Below are 24,987 nucleotides of genomic sequence, written 5' to 3'. Positions count from 1 at the left end.
GTGATGAGAACTTAAAGATGTACTCTTAGCAACTTTTAAATATAGTCTGTATTGTTAACTATGGTCACCATGCTATGTGTATGTCCTTGGAATTTATCTTACAACTGGAAGTTTGTTCCTTTTGACCACCTAACTCATTTTACCCACCCCACCACCTCTAGGAACCACAGGTTTGATCTCTTTTTATGAGTGTGTGTGTGCACGTTTTCTTAGATTCCACATATAAATCAAATCAGATGATATTTCTTTCTCTGTGTGTTATTTCACAAAGCATAAAGCACTCAAGTTCTATCCATGTTTTTGCAAATGACAGAATTTCCCTTTTTAATGGCTGAATAATATTCCATTGTGTATATAGCCACATTTTCTTTATCCATTCATCTGTAAACCTGTGTCAATACACACAGGTTGTTTCCATGTCTTGGCTATTGTAAATAAGGCTAAAATAAACATAGGGTGCAGATACTATTTGGGGATTGGGATATCTATTACTTCAGATAAATAACAAAATGGAATTGCTGGATCATGTGGTAGCTCTATTTTTAATTTTTTGAGAAACTTCCATAATGTTTTCCGTAGTGGCTGCACCAATTTGCATTCCAACAGTGCACAAGGCTTCCCTGTTGCCCACATCTTTGCCAATACTTATATCTCCTTTTTTTTATAATTGCCATTGTAACAGGTGTGAGGTGGTGTTTCACTGTGGTTTGATTTACTGTCCTCTGATGGTTAGTGATGGTAGGCAACTTTACATGTACCTGTTTGCCCTTTGTTTTCTTTGGAGAAATGTCCATTCATGCTCTCTGATGTTTTAATCAGATTTTTTTTCTATTGAATTGTATGAGTTCCTTATATATTTTGCATATTAATCACTTATCAGATATATAATTTGCAAATATTTTCTCTAATTCTGTGGGTTGCTTTTTCATTAAGTTGATGGTTTCCTTTGCTGTAGTCTTTAGTTTGACATAGTCCCATTGTTTGTTTTGCTTTTGTTGCCTTTGCTTTTGGTACCAAATAAAAAAAAATCAATGCCAATACTGGTGCCAAGGAGCTTACTCCCTATGTTTTCCTCTAGGAGTCGTAAGTTTCAGGTCTTACATTCAAATGTTTAATCAATTTGAGTTAATTTTGTGTATGGCACAAAGTAGGGGTTGAGTTTTATTCTTTTGTATGAGGCTGACCAGTTTTCTCAACAGCAATTGAATATTGAAGAGATTATCCTTTCCTGATTAAGTATTCTTAGTTCCTTTACTGTAAATTAATGGATCACATATGCATGGGCTCTCTATTCAATTTCATTTTCCTGTGTGGCCGTTTTGTATGCCAATACCACACTGTTTTGATTACTATAGATTTGTGGTTTGAAATCAGGAAGTGTTATGCCTCTGCTTTGTTCCTCTCTCAGGACTGCTTTATAGATAAATTCTGCATTTTATATATATATATATATGTGTGTGTGTGTGTGTGTATATACACATATATATACATATATATATATAATTTTCAGGAGTTACTGTTCTTGTTGCCCTTCATATAAATTTTATCTCATGATTCCTAATAATGATGCTTATTTATTTTAACACTTTAGGTATACATTTGTTCTGTGATATGTGCTACTCGTGGACAGGATTGTCAGTTTTTTCTGTTTTATTTCAGTTCTTAATCATGATTGTGTCTCTTATGAATCCAGGGATATTTTGAGAAGCTATGGATTGAAAAGGCAAAAGAAGCACTATTAATTGTTCTACTGAAAATCTTTTATTAATATTCACATTTTTTCTTTTAAAATTTTTGTTTCATTTACACTTTTTGTAAGGTCACATATGATGTGGAATATTTGTCCCTCATAGAAAACTATTAACATAACATCAGTTAAAGAGGTTTACAAGGAATAACTTTATTAAGTAAGGGAAGTGCTGGAGATTAGGAGGAAGCAAATTATTTTAGGAACTTAATAATAAATGCTTTGACTCTCATAAGTCAGTTATTTTAGGAACTTAATGATACATGTTTTGACTCTCATAAGTCAATCTCTTATGAGAACCCTTGAATTATACCCTTGACATTCCTTTACTTCTTGAAGAATAAGGTAACTCATTTGATTGAGTCATTGAAGATTTGTTTTACTTGTTTCTCAAGTTGTAAAAGAAGGAGTTCAACATAGAAGTGAGACAGGAACCATGGACTTGGACAGAGTAGGGTGAGGGCCTCTCGAGTAAAACAAAGCAAGATAATCCATTGTGGGATTTGCTTTGGCTTGCTGGGGGGCCCAGCTTATTTTTCTAACTTTACCCAGGTGCTACTTTTCTTCCTCCAGCCCTAAACAAATGATTTGCAACTTGGGCAATATAGCAGGCAAGCCCAAAACAATGTAGTAAAAACAGGAAGGATTCCATCTTGAAAATAAGATTGCATCTTAAAACCCAATTAGTTAAAACGTAAGTTTCTTAACAAACAGACAATAACTCAACCCACCTTGGGAGCAAAGCAGGCATCCTTGAGTGATATGCTTCCAGACCAGGAAGCTGCTATCCTGGGAGGAAATCAGAGCAGTAAAATTCTTGTAAATAACCAGGACTAATAAGAAATTTAGTGTTTTTTCAAAGGTAAACATTTTAGGACCACTTAGCAGGTGTACGTCCCTAGCCCTCTGTCCCTCAACTGCCTATAATATAACCCCTGGATAATGCACCACCCCGGGATTCTCTTGTCCCCTCCTGGCATGAGCCAGGAGCCCTGTCCTCTGGCTTCTTCTCTAAATAAAAGCCTCTGCCTTGCTCTCCTGTAAAAAAAAAGTACATTGATGTTTTAAGGTGAGAATCTACTAACATAAGTGAGGAAATAGCCAGGTTCCCAGTTGCACTTAATAGGCAAAAAATAGAAAAGTTAAAAGCAGACCTTGTAGTCGTGGGTCATATTTTAGTCCAGTAGAAGAATGCTTTTACTCTATGGTTCCTTATAATCTGCCTTTTGATTTTTGTCCAATCTTCATGAAAACATGTTGTTATTAAAATATAGAGATGTCAAAGTTCAGTAGTGTTCATCAATGACAAGTCAAGTAAAGCAGGTAACTTGTTCACATGAAATTCATTTTTTAATTTGACACATGGAACAATGTTGCAAACCTGTTCTCAGATATAGGAGGATGCAATAGAAACAACAGGCACAAGTTCTAGGCCAAAAAATAGGACCATATTTTAAGATAAAAGTATAGTTTATTCTTTCTGTCATGTAATGTACTTGGTAGATTATAAGGCATCCTTTTCTTTATTATGATTTTATTAGAGAAAAATGCATATCATTGAAAAGCCTTAAAATGATACACCAAAAGAAAAAAGTATAGAATCACATAGGGTAGAAATAACTAATCCAAATATTTGGGGCATATATTTCCCAACTTTACTTTCTGTGATTGTACCCAGAAATATTATATACTAATGTGATTAGTAAATGTGTGCACATATCTTATTATTCTTAAAACCTACTATGCACCTATCTACAGCTCATTAAAGATAGGCATCTATTTAACTTCAAGTTTTTGTGTGTGTTTTTCACCATATTTAAAAACTCATCTCCTTCTTTAAAATTTTGTGGTTTTTCCCTAAGAAGTCTCCACTTTTAATGTGGCAATACACCTCATTTTTAAGCCATAACTAATGACAATTTTTAGATTCTTTTTGCTTCTAAAAATTACCAAAAAAATTCTGATAGCATCCTTGTACAAACATTTCACATTTGTCATGACAATGTGAGTGGAATTTCGAGGACAAGGATGTGTTTATTTTTTAAAAGCTTTCAATGATGTTACCAAAGTGACATTCATGTTTTATCATCTTTAAGTCCACTATATGTTTGATTTTGCTTATATGAAAATCACTATTGCGTTCTATTTTTTTTTAAGCTTTAAAGGGTATTGGTACTTTGGTGTAGGAATTGTTAGTGGCTCTAAAATAACCCATGAAATGATTACCTATTCAGCTTGTGCATAAAACTTTCATATAAAACAAGACAAAACAAAAAATTTTTCTCCTCCCTGCCTTCTACAAAGCTTTCCCTAGAGAATTTTCTCTTTATATTTCTTTCAATTATATTAACATTTCTCTTTCAATTATCCCTTATCAACGTATCCTTCTGTAAGACAATTACAAAAATTAAGTTTAAGGGTTTTGTAAATCTTGGTTTTGTACCATAGCTGCTCCATAATAGTTCCTAAGTTATCATCAATTATGTATCATAGCAGCTAATCAAAGACTTCTTTCTTGAATAAGTATCTCCAGAGATCACAACCTTCTTAAATTGTTGTTTAAAGAAATTTTCCCAGGAGACTCAATTTGGCTTTTTTATGAGACTGGTTTTAATTACTTCCTTTAAAACTTTGCTTTCCTGTTGACATCAGCTCTTGTCAGTTCCCCCTCTGGGCAGTTCCCATAGATAAAACTGCTGCCATGTGACGGAGGGAGGACTGCCTGAGAGACGCAGTTTCCTGCTGAGCTGTGTCACAGTCTCCAGGCCACTCATTCATTCTGATATACTTGAAGGCACTGCCTCTACAAGACCCTGACTTGTTCTCGAGCCTTCCGATCCTCAGTCAGGAAGTTCCTAAAACACCCTGAATAGTCTGGGCAAATTCTGACAAGTCTTTTTTTCTTTTTTTCTTACTCTTTTTTTTCCTTTTAAACTTATTAAGAGGCAATATTTGGGGAAATGACTGACTGAAATGTGTCTGACTGACTCATGTTTGCCTCATTGGCTTTCAGAGATTTTTTTCATTCTAAAAGAGTTCATGGGTCACTAAATAAACCAATGTTAGGAAATACGTCAGTAAATATCTATGTCTGTGTCTGTATCTACATCAATATCATCTCTATCTATATAGAATATTTTGGTGAAGTATCTACATTATCGTGCACTCTTGATGAAAAATTTCAATCAGTAAGGATCTCACAGCTGTGAAAAGTCACAATTACTTAAGTAGCTTTTTCATCACAATATTGGTAAAAACAGATCAAATCTGTTACTCAGAGGATATTGTCATCTAAATCTTTCAAAGAGAAAAGTAAGTGAAATCTTAAAATCATATTTTTTGAGTGCCAATAGTAACTTTTATCTTTTAGTGTAGGAAACATCTTCTAGTTTTATCTCCACTTTAGTGTAAAATACTACTCAAAGGCTTCTAGACCATGAGTAACTCTCTTTGGTTTGAAGAGCTGATAATTCTCAACACTCAAACTTTACACCAAAAAGACTACCTTTTTGGGGGGAAGGGCATTGTTGACAAGACTAAAACTAAGTATATAAACAAAAGGGTTCTTAGTATCTCAGATTTAAAAATAAGTAATGAATCCCTTGTATAAGCACTCGAGCAAGAATCCTAATTGATGCAACAGTGGAGACAGTTCCTTAGAGACATGAAGTTTCAACAATAACATCAGGCAGTCTACTTCAATGAAAATCATCTGGTAAGAAACCAGACAGACTTCTTATTTTGTTCTCATTTAAAGCACTCAACAATCATAAAAGACTGTTTTCCTCTTCCTGATTATTTTTATCTAGACAAAAAAGGAAAAAGGAAATATGTCAGTATACTTACTCTTAATATTTTAAATGTATCATTTCAATTTTTTTGTAATATACCTGCTGCATCTGAATAAGTTAAAAGATTGCCCTTCTTTAAGGAGAACAACAACCAACTACTGAGATTTCAAATGTTTCAAGATAGTATATCTCTATATTCTATATACATATTGAAATAAAGAATACATATACCTACATATCTAGACAGATATTATATAGAACATAAATATAAAATTTCATATTTCAATCTCATATATTTCTATATTTATAGTAATGATAAACATAGAGACAAATGTGATAAAACTAAAAGGATATAAATGAATATAACTTGCTAATACCAATCAAAAGAAGTCTGGAAAGTCTATATTAATATTAGAAAAACTAAGTTTCAGAGTAAAATTTAATACCAGAAATAAAGAAGGTCATTTTATGATTACAGAGGTCAGCTTTATTAAAATGGCATAGAAATCCTCAGATTTTATGCTTTTAATAATAGATTTTCAAAGTACATGGGACAAAAACTGATAGGCTGTAAGGAGAAATAGAATACAACTATAGTTACATATTTCAATATTCTTCTCTCAATACTGACAGAACAAATAAACAGAAAATCAGTAAAAAAACTACAGGTCAATATTTCTGATGAACATAGATACAAATATCCTCAACAAAATAGTAGTGTGCCAAATTGAACAGTACATTAAAGAGATCATATAACATGAACAAGTGGAATTTATCCCTGGAATGCAAGAATGTTTCAACCTATGAAAATCAATATGGTTAACAGAATGGAGGATACAAATCACAAGATCATCTCATTAGATTCAGAAAACACATTTGACAAATTCAAACCTTTTCATCTAACTGGCTATAGAAGGAAGCTACCTCCCATAATAAAGGCAATATATGTGAACCTACAGCTAACATCATCCTCAGTGGTAAAAAACAGAGGCCCTTCCCTCTAAGATCAGGAACAAGAGAAAGATGCCTACTCTTACCACTTGTATTCAAACTAGTACTGGAAATCCTAGTCAGGACAATTAGGCAAGAAAAATAAATTAAAAGGCATGCATATAGGAAAGGAAGAAGTGAAATATCTTTGACTTGCCTTTATATGTAGTAAACCCTAAAGACTCCACTAAAAGCTGTTAGAATTAATAAACAAATGTAGTAAGTTGTGGTATAAAAATTAATATATTTTATATATTTTGTATCTATAATATATATAAATGCACTAACAATGAACTATCTGAAATGGAAATTTAAGAAAACAGTTCCATTTAAAAAATCATCAATAAAAATACAATACTTAGGAAAAATTTAATAAAGGAAGTGAAAGACTTGTACATCAAAAACTTTAAACCCATGGATGAAATAAAAGAAGACAAATAAATGGAAGGACATCCTGTGTTTGTGGACTGAAAGTCCTATTATTGTAAAAATCCATACTACCCAAAGTGATCTATGGATCCAGTGCAATCCCCATCAAAATCCCAGGGTAATTTTTTACAGAAATAGGACAACAATCCTAAAATTCATATGAAATCACAAAAGACCACAAAAAGTCAAAGCAACCTTGAAAAAGAATAATAAAGCTGGGAGCATCACACTTACTGATTTGAAAACATATTATAAAGCTTTAATAATCAAAACAGTACTACTTGCATAGACAGACATATAGACCAATGAAATAGAATAGAGAGCACAGAAACAAATTCACACATTTATGCTCAACTGATTTTTTACCAGGGTGCCAATACACAAGTGGGAAAGGACAATCTTCTTTACAAATATTGTTGGGAAAACTGGATATCCACTTGGAAGAATGAAATTTGATGCTTATCTCACACCATATACAAAATCAACATAAAATGGGCTAAAGACTTAAATACAGGACTTTAAACCATGAAATTCCTGCAAGTTTTTTGACATTGGTCTTGGAAATGATTTGTTGAATATGACACTAAAAGCAAAGGCAACAAAAGCACAAGTAAACAAGTAGGATTACATCAACCTAAAAAACTTCTGCAAAGTAAACCATTAACAAAATTAAAAGACAACATCCTGAGCAGGAGAAAATATTTGCATTCCATTTATATGATGAGAAGTTAACACTCAAAATATATAAAGAGCTCCTACAATTCAACAACAATAAAAGCAAATGACTGAATTAATAAATGGGCAAAGGATTTGAGTAGATGTTTCTGCAAAGTAGAGGTACCAATAACCAAAGGTGGAAAGACCTCACCATAGTCAATCATTAGGGAATTGCGAATCAAAACCACAATGAGAACTCACTTCACACCTGTAAAGATAGTCTAAAGAAAAATAAAAGCAAAAGATAAGTGTTGTCAAGAATGTCGAAAAATTATAATCCCAGTATACTGGGTTTGGGAATGTAAAATAGTGAAGCCACTGCAGTAAAGAGTATGGAGTTTCCTCAAACAATTAAAGATAGAATCATTGTATGATCAGCATTCCCACTTCTGTATATATATCCAAAATAATTGAAATCAGCATCTCAAAGAGCTATCTGCACCCCCATGCTCACTGCAGCATTCTTCACTATAGCTAAGATATGGGAACCACTTAAATGTCCATCTACAGATGAGTAGATAAAAAATATGCGGTAAAAACATACAATGGAGTATTATTCAGCCTTAAAAATTAAGTAAACCCTGCTGTATGCTACAACATGGAAAAAACCAGAAGACACTATGGTGACAAGCCAGTCACAAATATTGCTTAATTCCACTTATATGAAATATCTAAAATAATCAAACCCACAGAAGCAGAGAGTGGAATGATGGTTGCCTGGGCTTTGGAGTGGTGTTTATTCAGGGGTTTGGAGGAAGGAGAAATGGGAAGGATCAAGCTAAATAATATTTTCTTTTGAATATGCAATTTGGTAGGCTTAGTTTTTTTTATTCAGAACCTTCATGATAGTCCTCCACTGCTTGGCAAATTGGTGACAGCTGGCTCAATGCATGGGTGAATTTGTTTTGGCATCTGATGAACACCCAATTTTTAACTAGTCATTAAATTGAGAATTCCTGATAAGAACTTTTCCATGTTTTTTCTAGTAAGATTATAGTATGTCTCACTCTGGAAGGTGCAGGGATAGAAAAGTTAGAATTCTGACACCAAGGAGTAGCCTAGAGGCTGAATTTTTTCAATTCTAGAGTGTTCTTCATTCTTTGTAGGTTAATTTTTAATAGCCTTGTTCTGACAACCAGCAAAATACTGATACCCATTGTCCTCATTTCTTCATTCCAACTTTTAAGTCTTTTATGCTTTCAATTGCATTTTAAGGAACATCTGCCTCTTCCTTACTACTGTGTATTAGAATTATTTGAACTTCCTTTTCAATTATCTTAGACTTCCATGTATATTGCTGTTTTGGTTTCCCAGATTTCTTTTAAAGTTCTGTTTTCATGACACACAAAAACCTAATGCCTAATTTAGCTATATTCTGAGTTTGGATACTCATTTTAACGATTATTTTCAACAAGTTAATTCCACAACTGTAATTAATATTTTGACATTATACTTATAACTTTAGATCCTTTTAGAGTAGAGCTTTTCCTCATTTAGATATCATTTTTTCTGTGTGATCTGCAAATCTTTTTTTTAAATTTCAGCATTTTATATGTATGTGTGTATATGTATATGCATTATATGTCTATTTCAGCATTTTATACATGCATGTGTGTATATACAGTATTATTATACATATTCCAATAAAATATACCTTTATAAATAAGCTTCAGGATTGTAGATATCAAATTTACTTCCATTTAAAATATTTATTTGGATATGTATTTTTGTTTTCTTTCCTTTTACTTTACTATATCATGCTACTCTTGTTAAAGTTGCTTTAAAAATTTTAGTAATATAGGATTACTAGTTAGCATTGATCTGCTAAGAACTAGGTACTCAATACATTTTAATTTAATCCATTAAATTGTCAGTAACACCAAGATTGGAAGAACACTTTAAATCAATTATTTTCTTGAAAGTCTGAAAAAATATAAGCTATTTGTTTCCTGTTTGATTTTCACTAGTTTATTTTTCTTTATTTCAATTTCATTTGCTAAATCACGAGTAAAGTCAGGGTTACATTTGCTAGAAATTATTTTCGTGTCCTCTGAAAAGAATTTTACTCTAAGAGGTTTTGTTTGCATGGAAATTGAGAGTGAACTCATGGTGGAGTGTTCATTCTGGGCACAGTAAATGTTTGAGAAAGTTAACCTGAGTAGAGTCAGATCAAGAAGGAACAAACAGATTTAGAGCTTTAGTTTATGCTTAGCTTGATATTTTATTTCTGGAGTTAAACATACTCTTACTTCTTCGAGACCAATGCAGGTTTTTTTGGAGGAATGACTGAAGGCTTGTCTCTTGTTTATTTCTGAGTGTAAATAAATGGGCTCAACATGGAAACAATGGACGTCATTAGCACTGTCACATCCTTGTTAATGGCCACTGACTCCTTTGCTGAAGGTTTGACCCAGAGGAAGATAGAGCTGCCATAGGTGATGGAATCCACAATCATGCAAGAACAGGTGGAAAAGGCTCTTTACTGATTCCGGGCAGAGGGAAACGGTTTCAACGTAAATGTAAGAACAACTCACACAACAGTCAGAATGAAGGTCAGCATGGCACAGACAACAACCAACAGCTCTGTGAGCCTTGTGTCTGAGCATGAAATCTTCAAGACAGGAGATACCTCACAGAAAAAATGACATGTGAGTCACAGACTTCCAAATTTAGGAACAGAGTAAGTTGTGGGAATATGATTAACAAACAACAAGCCAGCCAGCCAACAGCAGAGGACAAGCCTCTTGCAGATTCCGCTGCTCATGATGGTCACATAATGCAGGGGTTTGCAGACCATACAGCAGTCATAAGATATGGCAGCAGGAGAAAAACTTGTTACTTTAGACATGTCAATAAAAACACTTGAATTACACAATTATGTGTAATTGACCTCTCACCTGTTGCTAAGTTGTATAGATACCTAGGAATACAAACAGATGTAAATGAAATGTCTAATGAGGCAAAATTCTGTAGGAAAAAAGTACATGTGTGTTTTAAGGTGGGAGTTCACTAAAGTGAGGAATGTGATAGTCAGATTCCCAGTTATACTCAGCATGTAAGTGAGAAATAGAAACATGAAAATTGTGATCTGAAGTTGAGGGTCATCTGTCATTCCCAACAGGATGAAGGGTGTTATTGTGTGATTTTTCCATCACTGAGAACTATTGAATTTTATTCAATTTCATGTAAACTTTGGAGATATCTTATTTGAATAGAGTGTTACTAAGCCAGAGAGCAATAAGCAGTGATTACTAGAGACAGGAAACCAATTCACCATATAGTTTCTTCTCTAAATTAGCAATTGATATTGCCAGTACTCTGGTGGGCTTAGCTACTCAATTATTTTATTTTATTGCTTTAGCTGTACTGTGATAGATTTGTAAACTTCTTTTTAAAAATAGTCCTTACCACCACCTTTTCCTCCTTTCACAGTTTTAGTCTATACCCAAGGCAGGATTTTCTCATCTAGGGATTATATTTGACCCACTATGTATTGTGATCCAACAAAATTAAGACTTCTTCTTATGTCTTAAGATTTTCTTATTTCAAAGGTGAATATTTATATTTAACCATTTGTTTTGTGTCTTTCCTTGAAGATTGGTCATAATAAAACATAAATATGTAAAAACTAACCTAAGCTCCATCCGGCTTTGTTGAAACATCTGCAACTTGTATTTTATGTTTTGCCACTATGGCCAAACATGTATTTACACTGTTTTGTTTTGGTTTCAACATGCAACTTCTACATTGTTGGATCATTCCTCTGACTCTTTTTGTGCTTCTCTGGTAGCATGTAGTTTACATCCAGTGCCCATTGGATACACAATACAGAGTATTTTAATGCACAGTCTATTTTCTACCTTTGAGAAATGTTTGGCCCAATGATATTACAGCTGGAAAAAAAAACATTTCTTTTATGCTTTCAGTCTGTTGAGTTAGGAGGTATGAAAAACACACTACTACTTTGTTATCACTTTCTCTAAGTTCAAAATCAAATTAAAAATTCTTACTATACTCTCCACATACCTGTCTTCATTCTCTCCCTCAGTCTTAGCCATAGTGGCAGCACCATGGTGAGTAAGAGCAGAATTTCTATAGCAAGGTTTCCATGGTCTAATACCCAGTTTCCTGCTCATGTCTGTATGACCTTGGGCAAGTTTCCCAACCTCTCAGGACTCCAGTTTCTTAATCTATAACATGCAGATAATAATATCTACTATATACAATTAAAATGATTAGAAAAGGTGATACATTTGTCATAAAATCTGATGCACAATGTGTGCTGCATATATATCAGCTGTTATTTTCTGGATTCCTACAGATAATTCATGTGATGTGAGTTCAAAAACCACAAACTCCTACATGGCTCTTAAACTGAGTAGCCCATATCTTTTTTCTACTTCATGTTCCTTCAGATTATATTTATTGAGACTTTACCATGTGATAGGTCTTGTAGTCAACACTTCACATTTATTACCTGTCTGGAAAAAATATCTCCCCTCCTATCTGTGTCCTTCTACATTCTCTTTATTTTCCAGGCTCCTGAATTACCCAGAAACAACTATTTATTTGTGATTTTCACTTTGAGCATCACTTCTACTGGAAAGTCTTCTAAAACTGTATTGTCTGTGATAACTGGTCATTTGCTTTCATAGCAAGTAATTGTTCCCGCCACCTTAGCACTCACTCTGAGTAAGTAAGCTTGTGCATATCAAGGATTGTTTTCCTTATTACTGGGATAGCTACCAAAACTAGCAATCTAAGACTTAAAGTCAATAGTAAGACATATGCTTATTGACTTACCTATACATTCAAATCTGTCATCTGTCCTATTTAGGTTTCATCTTAAAACTGCTTGGTCACCAAATTATTTAAAATTTGTATGTCCTCATATTTAACACTGGGGATGTTTTTTGTTTTTTTTTTTTTTTGGCCTTTGAAATAGCAGTTTTGCTAGTGAATAACATCATGTATACCATGAAACTATTATCCTCTTTACATATGTTACTACCTTCATTGGTGGCCAAATTGTTAACTGGCATCTCTTCTTTCTTTGTGCTGTCAAGCAGATAAATAATTGTATATTTCACGATGGCTCTTTTTGCTTTCCTGAGGAATCTGTAAGATATTCAAAGTGAAAATGAAGAAATTTGCATATTTGAGTATATAATGCTATTCATCTTAAAATGTTACAAATATTTTTACATTCCTACAAGATAAATATACTTAATGCCATTTAATTTCAACCCATGTTTATATAACTTGTTTTTTAATCCCTCTTTATTTTGGTAAATTCTTATGATTCCAAAATTTCAACTATTGAAAAACAGCTTTCTGTTCTTCTGTTAAATCTAGTGAATGGACCACTAGATTTAAATGAATTTCCAGCACACATTGATGTCTTTCTTTGTTTTCTACAATTGTTAAAATGTTGTCAAAAAGCATCTTTTTATAAACATTATTGCATGATTTCATAATAATTCCTGAAAATGAAATTTCAAGGAAAAAGGAGATATTCATTTAGAAATTTGTATAGATTTACAGAGGTGTATCATCATAAAATACTCACCCTCTTCAGATATTAGGGCAGGATCAACTCACTGTAAAACCAGTTACTACAGTTAAACCCCAAGGTTTACTGGTACCATCACTGGAAAGGAAAGATGACAATGATTTTTTGAAGAACTTTGACATTACTAGGGATTGTAGGGACACATCATAGTAAGTGCAATAGATCATTTTAATTACATGGGAGGATACTCTTTTGGGCCTTCTGAACTTCCTTAATCTGTTACTCATCACCCCAGTGGTTCCTAGAGCTTTACAGAGTAACATGCTTTTTCCTGTGCCCTTTGGGTAGCACTTGTTCCAAAATATTCTTCAATTTTTCCGCTCTTTAAAATGCTAGTTTTTAAGATGCAAAGTTTCTAGGAAATATTTTCTGGCTCTCTCTTGATAGAAAGTAAAATATTGTTAAAATATTTACCCCTCTTACTTTGAAATAATTGATTTTGTGACTTCTCTGAATAGAGTAAGAGGCTTTTACACTATTAAAATTTATATTTGATTTATAAATATATAAGATTTATATTTAATTATAATACCCTCAAACTAAATAACAAACAAATGGGTCTTTGGTGACCAAGGGTCAAACATCACTAATGAGTCTCCTTCATAATGAACCTGGGAGAAAAATCCCCGACAGATGTAGCAGTGGGAACAGTGTCCTTTAGATACAAAGATGCAACAATAGCTACAGGAACCAGTCAAGATACAAAGAAAAAAGCCAGGCAGTCCAGAAGTAGTCTGCCTTTTTTTTTTTTTTTTTAAGTACACAAAGATACATTTACCAGCTCTTCATGGCAGCACTGTTTTTCATGTTAAAGAATTTTTTTTTTAGATAATGTTAAAGAATTTTTTTTTTAGATAATTATTTTTTATTGAAGGGTAGTTGACACACAGTATTACATTAGTTTCAGGTGTACAACACAGTGATTGAACATTTATATACATGATAATTCTAGGTATCAGCTATCACCATACCAAGTTGTTACAATATTTTGACTATATTCCTTATGCTATACATTACATCCAGGTTACTTATGTATTTTACAATTGGAAGTGTGTACTTTTTTTTTTCTTTTTTTTTTGTGAGGGCATCTCCCCTATTTATTGATCAAATGGTTGTTAACAACAATAAAATTCTGTATAGGGGAGTCAATGCTCAAGGCACAATCATTAATCCACCCCAAGCCTAATTTTCGTCAGTCTCCAATCTTCTGAAGCATAACGAACAAGTTCTTACATGGAGAACAAATTCTTACATAGTGAATAAGTTACATGGTGAACAGTACAAGGCCAGTCATCACAGAAACTTTCAGTTTTGATCATGCATTATGAACTATAAACAGTCAGTCCAAATATGAATATTAGTTTGATTTTTATACTTGATTTATATGTGGATACCACATTTCTCTCTTTATTATTATTATTTTTAATAAAATGCTGAAGTGGTAGGTAGATGCAAGATAAAGGTAGAAAACATAGTTTAGTGTTGTAAGAGAGCAAATGTAGATGATCAGGTGTGTGCCTGAAGTGTGTTAATCCAAGCTAGACAAGGGCAATAAAATGTCCACGGATGCAGCAGATTTCTCTCAGAACCCGGGGGGGGAGAGGTTCTAAGCCTCACCACTGTTGATCCCCAATTTCTCACATGATGGCCCCCCTGTGACTGTGCCTATCTTAGATTGTTCCTCCCTTGAGGAATCTTACCCATCTCTGGCTAACCAGTCATCTTCCGGAGCCATACAGGGAAATGTAAAGTTGGTAAGTGAGAGAGAAGCCTTATTGTTTGAAAAGGTTAGTTTTTTACTTCTTTGCATATTTATGCCCTGTGGCTTCTATGCCCAGCATTTGTCTTGAGGTATCTTTACCACTTGGAAGAATTGTGATACACGGTAAATTCGATATGAGACACGAATTCTATTTAGGGGTTGTAATTACGAAGGAAGAGGAAAAGCTATAGAAGTAGCAGATGGAAGAAAACATGGGAAGATTGATTATTTCTTTGACATACCTTCTTGTAGAGTAACTTCAGCATGTATAGGTTTTAAACTACTAATTAAATTGTGCACACACATTAACATAATAGGAGTACAGTTACAAAACCAAAGCAGACCTATAATTACCAGCCATCTCCAGTGAAACCAAGAAAACCAGTTAGGCACCTTAGGCATTTGTGAAAACTTATCTATGATATGGTGGATACTGTCCAACTGAACTTGAACAGTCTGAGAGAAATCAGACAATTTAAAACAACCCATTCCTGGGGACTGTTCACATCCCATATGTTCTTTTAACAGTAAATAGTCTGTAGTTGTCAGATTTTGGAGTGCTGCAACTTGCACTTCTCCTAATTCTTGGTTGAGTTCCAACAGTGTAGATCCAGTCAAATTTGTTGTTTTACTGTATGCACAGGCCAGCTTAGATATCTCCTTCCTCATTCCCATGGCAAGTCCAGGAACCGGTGGGATGAGTGCATCTACACCTGTAGCAGCGCGTGGATCTTTGTTGGGGTTTTTTGATGATCATCTTCTGGCATGAGTCTTCCAGAGTGCTGATGTTGGAAGTTCTTTTTCATATCGTATCTTAGTTCATTTACAGGGTAGCCAAATTAGGCTTTGATCCTCTGTATAAACACAAACAAACCCTTTGCCTACACTTTTATATGCCCTTTATACCATTGTGTAGAACTCATTGGAGATCACCACACAGGAACTGTTTTTATTTTTTTGTTATCATTAATCTACACTTAAATGATGAATATTATGTTTACTAGGCTCTCACTTATACCAGGTCCCCCCTATATACCCATTTACAGTCACTGTCCATCAGCATAGCAAAGTGTTGTAGAATCACTACTTGTCTTCTCTGTGTTGTACAGCCCTCCCCTTTCTCCCACCCCCCCTAGCATGCTAATCTTAATACCCCCCTTCTTCTTCCCCCCCCATCCCTCCCTGCCCACCCATCCTCCCCAGTCCCTTTCCCTTTGGTACCTGTTAGTCCATTCTTGAGTTCTGTGATTCTGCTGTTTTGTTCCTTCAGTTTTTCCTTTATTCTTATACTCCACAGATGAGTAAAATCATTTGGTATTTCTCTTTCTCCGCTTGGCTTATTTCCCTGAGCATAATACCCTCCAGCTCCATCCATGTTGCTGCAAATGGTAGGATTTGCCCTTTTCTTACAGCTGAGTAGTATTCCATTGTGTATATGTACCACATCTTCTATATCCATTCATCTATCGATGGACATTTAGGTTGCTTCCAATTCTTGGCTATTGTAAATAGTGCTGCAATAAACATAGGGGTGCATCTGTCTTTCTCAAACTTGATTGCTGCATTCTTAGGGTAAATTCCTAGGAGTGGAATTCCGGGTCAAATGGTAAGTCTGTTTTGAGCATTTTGATGTACCTCCATACTGCTTTCCACAATGGTTGAACTAATTTACATTCCCACCAGCAGTGTAGGAGGGTTCCCCTTTCTACACAGCCACGACAACATTTGCTGTTGTCTGTCTTTTGGACGGCAGCCATTCTTACTGGTGTGAGGTGATACCTCATTGTAGTTTTAATTTGCATTTCTCTGATAATTAGCGATGTGGAGCATCTTTTCATGTGTCTGTTGGCCATCTGTATTTCTTTCTAGGAGAACTGTCTGTTCAGTTCCTCTGCCCATTTTTTAATTGGGTTATTTGTTTTTTGTTTGTTGAGGTGTGTGAGCTCTTTATATATTCTGGATGTCAAGCCTTTATCGGATCTGTCATTTTCAAATATATTCTCCCATACTGTGGGGTTACTTTTTGTTCTATTGATGCTATCTTTTGCTGTACAGAAGCTTTTCAGCTTAATATAGTCCCACTTGTTCATTTTTGCTGTTGTTTACCTTGCCCAGGGAGATATGTTCAAGAAGAGGTCACTCATGTTTATGTCTAAGAGGTTTTTGCCTGTTTTTTTCTAAGAGTTCAATGGTTTCATGACTTACATTCAGGTCTTTGATCCATTTTGAGTTTACTTTTGTATATGGGGTTAGGCAATGGTCCAGTTTCATTCTCCTACATGTAGCTGTCCAGTTTTGCCAGCACCATCTGTTGAAGAGACTGTCATTTCGCCATTGTATGTCCATGGCTCCTTTATCAAATATTAATTGACCATACATGTCTGGGTTAATGTCTGGATTCTATAGTCTGTTCCATTGGTCTGTGGCTCAGTTCCTGTGCCAGTACCAAATTGTCTTGATTACTATGGCTTTATAGTAGAGCTTGAAGTTGGGGAGTGAGATCCCCCCTACTTTATTCTTCTTAGGATCGCTTTGGCTATTCGGGGTCTTTGGTGTTTCCATATGAATTTTTGAATTATTTGTTCCAGTTTATTGAAGAATGTTGCCGGTAGTTTCACAGGGATTGCATCAAATCTGTATATTGCTTTGGGCAGGATGGCCATTTTGACGATATTAATTCTTCCTAGACACGAGCATGGGATAAGTTTCCACCTGTTAGTGTCCCCTTTAATTTCTCTTAAGAGTGACTTGTAGTTTTCAGAATATGTCTTTCACTTCTTTGGTTAGGTTTATTCCTAGGTATTTTATTCTTTTTGATGCAATTGTGAATGGAGTTGTTTTCCTGATTTCTCTTTCTGTTGGTTCATTGTTAGTGTATAGGAAAGCCACAGATTTCCATGTGTTGATTTTGTATCCTGCAACTTTGCTGTATTCTGATATCAGTTCTAGTAGTTTTGGGGTGGAGTCTTTAGGGTTTTTATGTATAGTATCATGTCTTCTGCAAATAGTGACAGTTTAACTTCTTCTTTACCAATCTGGATTCCTTGTATTTCTTTGTTTTGTCTAATTGCCGTGGCTAGGACCTCCAGTACTATGTTAAATAACAGTGGGGAGAGTGGGCATCCCTGTCTAGTTCCTGATCTCAGAGGAAATGCTTTCAGCTTCTCGCTGTTCAATATAATGTTGGCTGTGGGTTTATCATAGTTGGCCTTTATTATGTTGAGGTACTTACCCTCTATTCCCATTTTGCTGAGAGTTTTTATCATGAATGGATGTTGAACTTTGTCAAATGCTTTTTGAGCATCTATGGAGATGATCATGTGGTTTTTGTCTTTCTTTTTGTTGATGTGGTGGATGATGTTGATGGATTTTCGAATGTTGTACCATCCTTGCATCCCTGGGATGAATCCCACTTGGTCATGGTGTATGATCCTTTTGATGTATTTTTGAATTCAGTTTGCTAATATTTTGCTGAGTATTTTTGCATCTACATTCATCAGGTATATTGGTCTGTAATTTTCTTTTTTGGCGGGGTCTTTGTCTGGTTTTGGTATTAGGGTGATGTTAGCTTCATAGAATGAGTTAGGGAGTATCCCCTCCTCTTCTATTTTTTGGAAAACTTTAAGGAGAATGGGTATTATGTCTTCTCTATATGTCTCATAAAATTCCAAGGTAAATCCATCTGGCCCGGGGGTTTTGTTCTTTGGTAGTTTTTTGATTACCGCTTCAATTTCGTTGCTGGTAATTGTCTGTTTAGATTTTCTGTTTCTTTCTGGGTCAGTCTTGGAAGGTTGTATTTTTCTAGGAAGTTGTCCATTTCTCCTAGGTTTCCAAGCTTGTTAGCATATAGGTTTTCATAGTACTCACTAATAATTCTTTGTATTTCTGTGGGGTCCGTCGTGATTTTTTCCTTTCTCATTTCTGATACTGTTGATTTGTGTTGACTCTCTTTCCTCTTAATAAGTCTGGCTAGAGGCTTATCTATTTTGTTTATTTTCTCAAAGAACCAGCTCTTGGTTTCATTGATTTTTGCTATTGTTTTATTCTTCTCAATTTTATTTATTTCTTCTCTGATCTTTATTATGTCCCTCCTTCTGCTGACCTTAGGCCTCATTTGTTCTTCTTTTTCCAATTTCAATAATTGTGACATTAGACCATTCATTTGGGATTGTTCTTCCTTTTTTAAATATGCCTGGATTGCTATATACTTTCCTCTTAAGACTGCTTTTGCTGTGTCCCACAGAAGTTGGGGCTTAGTGTTGTTGTTGTCGTTTGTTTCATATATTGCTGGATCTCCGTTTTGATTTGGTCATTGATCCATTGATTATTTAGGAGTGTGTTGTTAAGCCTCCATGTGTTTGTGAGCCTTTTTGCCTTCTTTGTACAGTTTATTTCTAGTTTTATGCCTTTGTGGTCTGAAAAGTTGGTTAGTAGGATTTCAATCTTTTGGAATTTACTGATGCTCTTTTTGTGGCCTAGTATGTGGTCTATTCTGGAGAATGTTCCATGTGCACTTGAGAAGAATGTGTATCCTGTTGCTTTTATATGTAGAGTTCTGTAGATGTCTATCAGGTGCATCTGTTCTAGTGTGTTGTTCAGTGTCTCTGTGTCCTTACTTATTTTCTTTCTGGTGGATCTGTCCTTTGGAGTGAGTGGTGTGTTGAAGTCTCCCAGAATGAATGCACTGCATTCTATTTCCTCCTTTAGTTCTGTTAGTATTTGTTTCAGGTATGTTGGTGCTCCTGTATTGGGTGCATATATATTTATAATGGTTATGTCCTCTTGTTGGACTGAGCCCTTTATCATTATGTAATGTCCTTCTTTGTCTTTTGTTACTTTCTTTATTTTGAAGTCTGTTTTGTCTGATACCAGAATTACAACACCTGCTTTCTTCTCTCTGTTGTTTGCATGAAATATCTTTTTCTATCCCTTGACTTTGAGTCTGTGCATGTCTTTGGGTTTGAGGTGAGTCTCTTGTAAGCAGCATATGGATGGATCTTGCTTTTTTATCCATTCTATTACTCTGTGTCTTTTGATTGGTGCATTCAGTCTATTTACATTTAGGGTGATTATTGAAAGATATGTACTTACTGCCATTGCAGGCTTTAAGTTTGTGGATACCAAAGGTTCAGGGTTAGCCTCTTGACTATCTTACTGTCTAACTTGCTTATTGAGTTATTATAAACACGGTCCGATGATTCTTTATTTCTCTCCTTTCTTATTCCTCCTCCTCTGTTCTTCATATGTTGGGTGTTTTGTTCTGTGCTCTTTTTAGGAGTGCTCCCATCCAGGACAGTCCCTGTAGGATGCCCTGTAGAGATGTTTTGTGGGAGGCAAATTCCCTCGACTTTTGCTTGTCTGGGAATTGTTTGATCCCTCCTTCATATTTAAATGATATTTGTGCTGGATACAGCAGTCTTGGTTCGAGGTCCTTCTGTTTCATTGCATTAAGTATATCATGCCATTCTCTTCTGGCCTGTAGGGTTTCTGTTGAGAAGTCTCATGACAGCCTGATGGGTTTTCCTTTTCAGGTTACCTTTTTTTTCTCTCTGGCTGCCTTTAATACTTTGTCCCTGTCTTTGATCTTTGCCATTTTAATTATTATGTGTCTTGGTGTTGCCCTCCTTGGATCCTTTGTCATGGGAGTTCTGTGTAGCTCTTTGGTCTGAGAGGCCATTTCCTCCCCTAGTTTGGGAAAGTTTTCAGCAATTATTTCTTCAAAGACACTTTCTATCCCTTTTTCTCTCTCTTCTTCTTCTGGTACCCCATAATGCGGATATTTTTCCATTTCAATTGTTCACTCAGCTCTCTTAAAAGTCTTTCATTCCTGGAGATCCTTTTATCTCTCTCTGCATCGGCTTCTCTGCATTCCTGTTCTCTGTTTTCTAGATGTCTCTTGCATCTCGTCCATTCTGTTTTGAAGTCCTTCCAGAGCCTGTTTTATTTCTGTATTCTCCTTCCTTAGTTCTTGCATATTTCTCTGCAAGTCCATCGGCATGGTTATGACTTTTGTTTTGAATTCTTTTTCGGGAAGACTGGTTAAATCTATCTCCCCAGGTTCCTTCTCAGGGGAAGATGTAGCAGATGCCAAAGCTATCTGTGTTAATCTTGTCTGGATCATATTTTTTTGCCTTTTCATGTTGATAGGTGCTATTGACTGTCAGCTGGGAGGGCCAAACTTTTCACTTGCTACTGGCCTTTATTTACTGGGACAACTGCGACCCCTAGTGGCTTGTGTTGGGTAATTGCGTGTAGACTGGGTCTTTGTGTCTTGCCCAGCCCATATAGAGAAAACTCCCTTTCTGAGGGCGGGGCTTGCCTTAGGGTGCTTCTCTGCTTTCGCAGAGCCCAGAGGGGTAATGGACAGGAGGGGTTGTTTGGCTGTTTATCTCCGTGAGGGGTCTCAGAGCTGTTGCCTAGGGGGTTACTGCGCCCAGTTTTCCCTGTAATTTCCAGCCACTGGACTGTGACCTTTGTTGTTTCGGTCCAGCTGTTATGTCCGTCCCTTTAAGACTTTCAAAAAGCACTCGCTTTTCTTTGTCACAGGGGCATCAGCTTCGGAACCCACTCAGAGGTCTTGCTGCCCTATTTCCCTAGTTTCCAGCCCTCCATGCATGCACTGTGTCTGCGCTCTGGTGTGGGTGGCTGGGGCTGGGTGTTTAGCAGTCCTGGGCTCCCTCTCCCTCCCGCCGGGAGCTGGGAGAAGGTGTGCTCGGGTCCCGCCGGGCCGGGGCTTGTATCTTACCCCTTTAACCAAGCGCTGGGCTCTCGCACAAGTGGATGTAGTCTGGCTGTTGTCCTGTGTCTTCTGGTCTCTCTTTTATGATTAGTTGTATTTGTTGTATTTCAAAAATATATATGTTTTTGGGAGGAGATTCCCACTGTCCTACTCATGCCGCCATGGTGGCTCCGCCTCTCCAGAAGTAGTCTGCTTTTACTTCATTTCTTCCCTACCATATGGAAGCTGAAAGAGCACAACTCTATTCCACCTGCTACTTTCTCTCTATGATTTTAAACTGTGAAATAGGAAAATATTAGAAAACTCAAAGCAAGTGATAGCTATTTTTAATATTTTTAAGAAATAGATGAATATTTTTGGATATTTTAAAAATAAAAATCCTGTTTCCATCTTTCTCTTTAAACACTTCCTAAGATGTGGTCATACGTGGATTCTTGTAAAGAAAATTTTCTTTTAATTTGTGTATACATATATTTCTTTTCACCATGAATGTAACTGTGGATGTTATCATATATAGTTTTCACATACGATATTTGTCCTTTGTTTTCACAGTAAACACTGGTTTGGGTGTTCACTGTTGCTCCTCATTATTCATAGTTTTCTTGATTAATCCTGTGCAATTTTTTAAAAAACTGTAATATATTCCTTCAGTAATTTTTTGAGATGTGGGTTGTAAATGAAAACTTTTCTTTCACCTTAGATATTAGAAGGAAGGAGAGAGAACAAATAACAGATGGGTCAAATAAGAAAGCAAATAGCAAGAAGATAGATTTAAACACAATTATAGAAGTGACTATAGGAAACAAATGTATTAAAAATTGTCCGACTAAAGAGAAATCATACTCTTACATCATTCACTTACAACTTGAAAGTGTTTTTGAAAGCAATTTTAGACACAAATGGGAGTGGGCTATATCATGTTTTAATGGATTTGAACTCTCAGCGTTATTAAGACATTAATTTTCCCCAGCTTGGCCTACAAGTTGAATGAAACCTTAAAATCACTGAAGAAAATGTTTTATTTGTTTGCAGTAATGGAAAAGAGTTTTTAAGTATTCTAAAAAGCAAAATTTTATGAAAAACAAAGGATGAGAACAACAAAGAAACTTGAGGAAGTAGAAGAAAGTTGTTTGAAATTCACTACTCAACAGAATAACCTTATAAATCTCCTATAAATAAAACAGTATAGTATTGATTCAAAAGTAAACATATAAATGGAATGAAATTATTACACCTAAAAGTGATTCACTTATATAACAACTGATTAGGGCGAAGTTGTCACTGAAAGCAGGGAGAAAAGGGCACTCTTTTCAATAGATAACGCTGGGACACCAGGACATTCAAATGGGAAAAATACATAGACAAAATTTAATTTCAGATGAGCCGTTAACCCCATTTGTAAGATCTGTGAGTATAACTTGTAGAACACAGTTACTTACCTTCATGATAACAAATAAAAACTAGAGAATCAGGGATCTCCAAAGCAAAAGGGTTTATTGAGACTTTATAGTTGCTATTCAGAATAAGGACTGAGTACTGGGACAGAAGTTTCTGCTTCACCAGCAGCAAAGCCAGTTAACAGAAACTTGTCTGTTTATGTGAGGTGACCTTCCCTTGTCTTTTTTCCTCATTGTCTGGCCCTTATGTCACCTAATTTAGGACATTTCAAAATATTATTTTATAAAAATAATTTTATAAAGTATAGATTCATGAAAGGGATTCATTGGTCACAGCACTGACTGTTGCAGATCATGTGGCCATAAGAGACCCTATCTGGGTAGGGTATAAGGGTAGGCTTAGGGTGTAAGGGAAGTCAATGAGAAAGAAACATTACACTTCTCCCTTCTAAGTTTCAGACTTGAAGGAATAAAATACAGCTACTGAAACAATTCAGAAGTTAGAGTTAGTTAGACATCTTTTTACACATAAGTAACAGGACAGGAGAAGAGGAGAGGTGGGAAGATATGCTTAGATCACATGAATAACAACAAAAACCATTTTGAGTCTATCAGCACAATCCTGCTAAGTAGGCTAGACCACAGAGGAACCACAACTTGATGAACTTATCAATCTTGATCAAATATGAGTTTCTGCTTTGAAAATAATATTGTTAACTTCAAAAACAACAATAACATCAACAAAAACCCCTAATTCATCACTCCTTTTTTGAAACAGTCTCCTCTCTTGGCGTCCTAGACATACTGTCTTGGGTTCTCTTTCTTCTTCAGTCTCTTACTTATTCACATTACAGTGTCTTGAGGTGCACAGGCCTCTTTCCTTAGCTATTTACAATTACTTCCAGAGGTTATGAGAGGCTAAGATACTAACAGATGATGTGACCAACCTCCTTCTCTCCCACCTCCCCCAATAACAACCATAAAACCTGGACATACAACAAGAAGTCCTGCCTGAAGGTAATGAAGGGCACATGGAAGCAGACAGACTCTGAGGGCAAATCCAAGCTTCCTGGGAGTAAAGACAGGAAGCTGTACAAAGTCAGCATCTCTTCAGAGTTTCGCCTGAGGCTACCTGCAGTCTGCATGGTCAGAAGCAGTGGCAAAGGAACCACTTTGTGGAAGAGTAAAGTCAGGAGAGCTTATCCACTGAGAGAGCAAGGGAAACCCACAAAGGGAGGAACCATGTAAGAGATCCCTAACCCTGAACCTCTCATGCAGGAACAGGTTCAAAGTAGTTCACGACAAAAGATTTAAACTGAGGCTGGAGCTGCTATCAAAAAAAACAGTTTGAAGTCAAAACCAAACCATACAACAACCACTCTTTGCAAAAAAAAAGGAAGCAAACCCAGAATCTCTACTACTTAATCTTCGTAATATCCAGGTTAAAATACAATTGTACCCAGGATACAAAGAATCAGGAAATAAACATTTTTCCTCTCTTCAGGCAGAAATGGCTGTTATCACTATCCTCAATGATGTAAGAGGGAAAAAAATTCCTCTCAATGAACTGCAATCTTACCAGAGAAATAAAAAATCCCAGCAGAGAAATAGAAATGATAAAAAAGTGTTAACTGATTCTGTTGTAGAACATCACTGAATGAAAGACTAGAACAATGAAGACTAGTATGAGTCACAGTCTCAAACTTAACATTGCATAAAATACTTAGCAAGTATTAAAAAACCATGCCTTTAAATGGCAAAATCCAGCGGACAACATCTAAACCAAATGACTGTAACTCAGCATCACAAGCAAAGGGACAAACATGGATGTGATACACTGTAT

The 24,987-nt window shown here is 35.5% G+C and overlaps 1 protein-coding gene across 4 annotated transcripts in view; it reads right to left on the bottom strand.

Moving 5' to 3' along the window:
- Positions 1-1,738: 1,738 nt before the first annotated feature.
- The window catches only part of LOC108405737 (serum response factor-binding protein 1-like), a 42,749-nt gene continuing 19,500 nt past the window's right edge, over positions 1,739-24,987 (bottom strand). For 3 of the 4 annotated variants that reach the window (XM_073213413.1, XM_073213411.1, XM_073213415.1), the window contains 3 exons: positions 13,244-13,324; positions 12,686-12,792; positions 1,739-5,552 (listed from right to left, as the gene is read on the bottom strand). Coding sequence is in view for 1 of the 4 variants with exons in the window: in XM_073213415.1 (XP_073069516.1) it covers positions 13,322-13,324 (3 nt within the window). In the remaining 3 variants the exon portion in view is untranslated. Of the gene's footprint in view, positions 5,553-5,920; positions 7,896-12,685; positions 12,793-13,243; positions 13,325-24,987 lie in introns of those variants that run through there. The other variant, XM_073213412.1, reaches the window with a different exon arrangement.

The sequence above is a fragment of the Manis javanica genome, chromosome 10 (assembly GCF_040802235.1).
Source record: "Manis javanica isolate MJ-LG chromosome 10, MJ_LKY, whole genome shotgun sequence".
NCBI classification, from domain to species: domain Eukaryota; kingdom Metazoa; phylum Chordata; class Mammalia; order Pholidota; family Manidae; genus Manis; species Manis javanica.
This window is presented reverse-complemented; position numbering and strand designations above follow the sequence as displayed.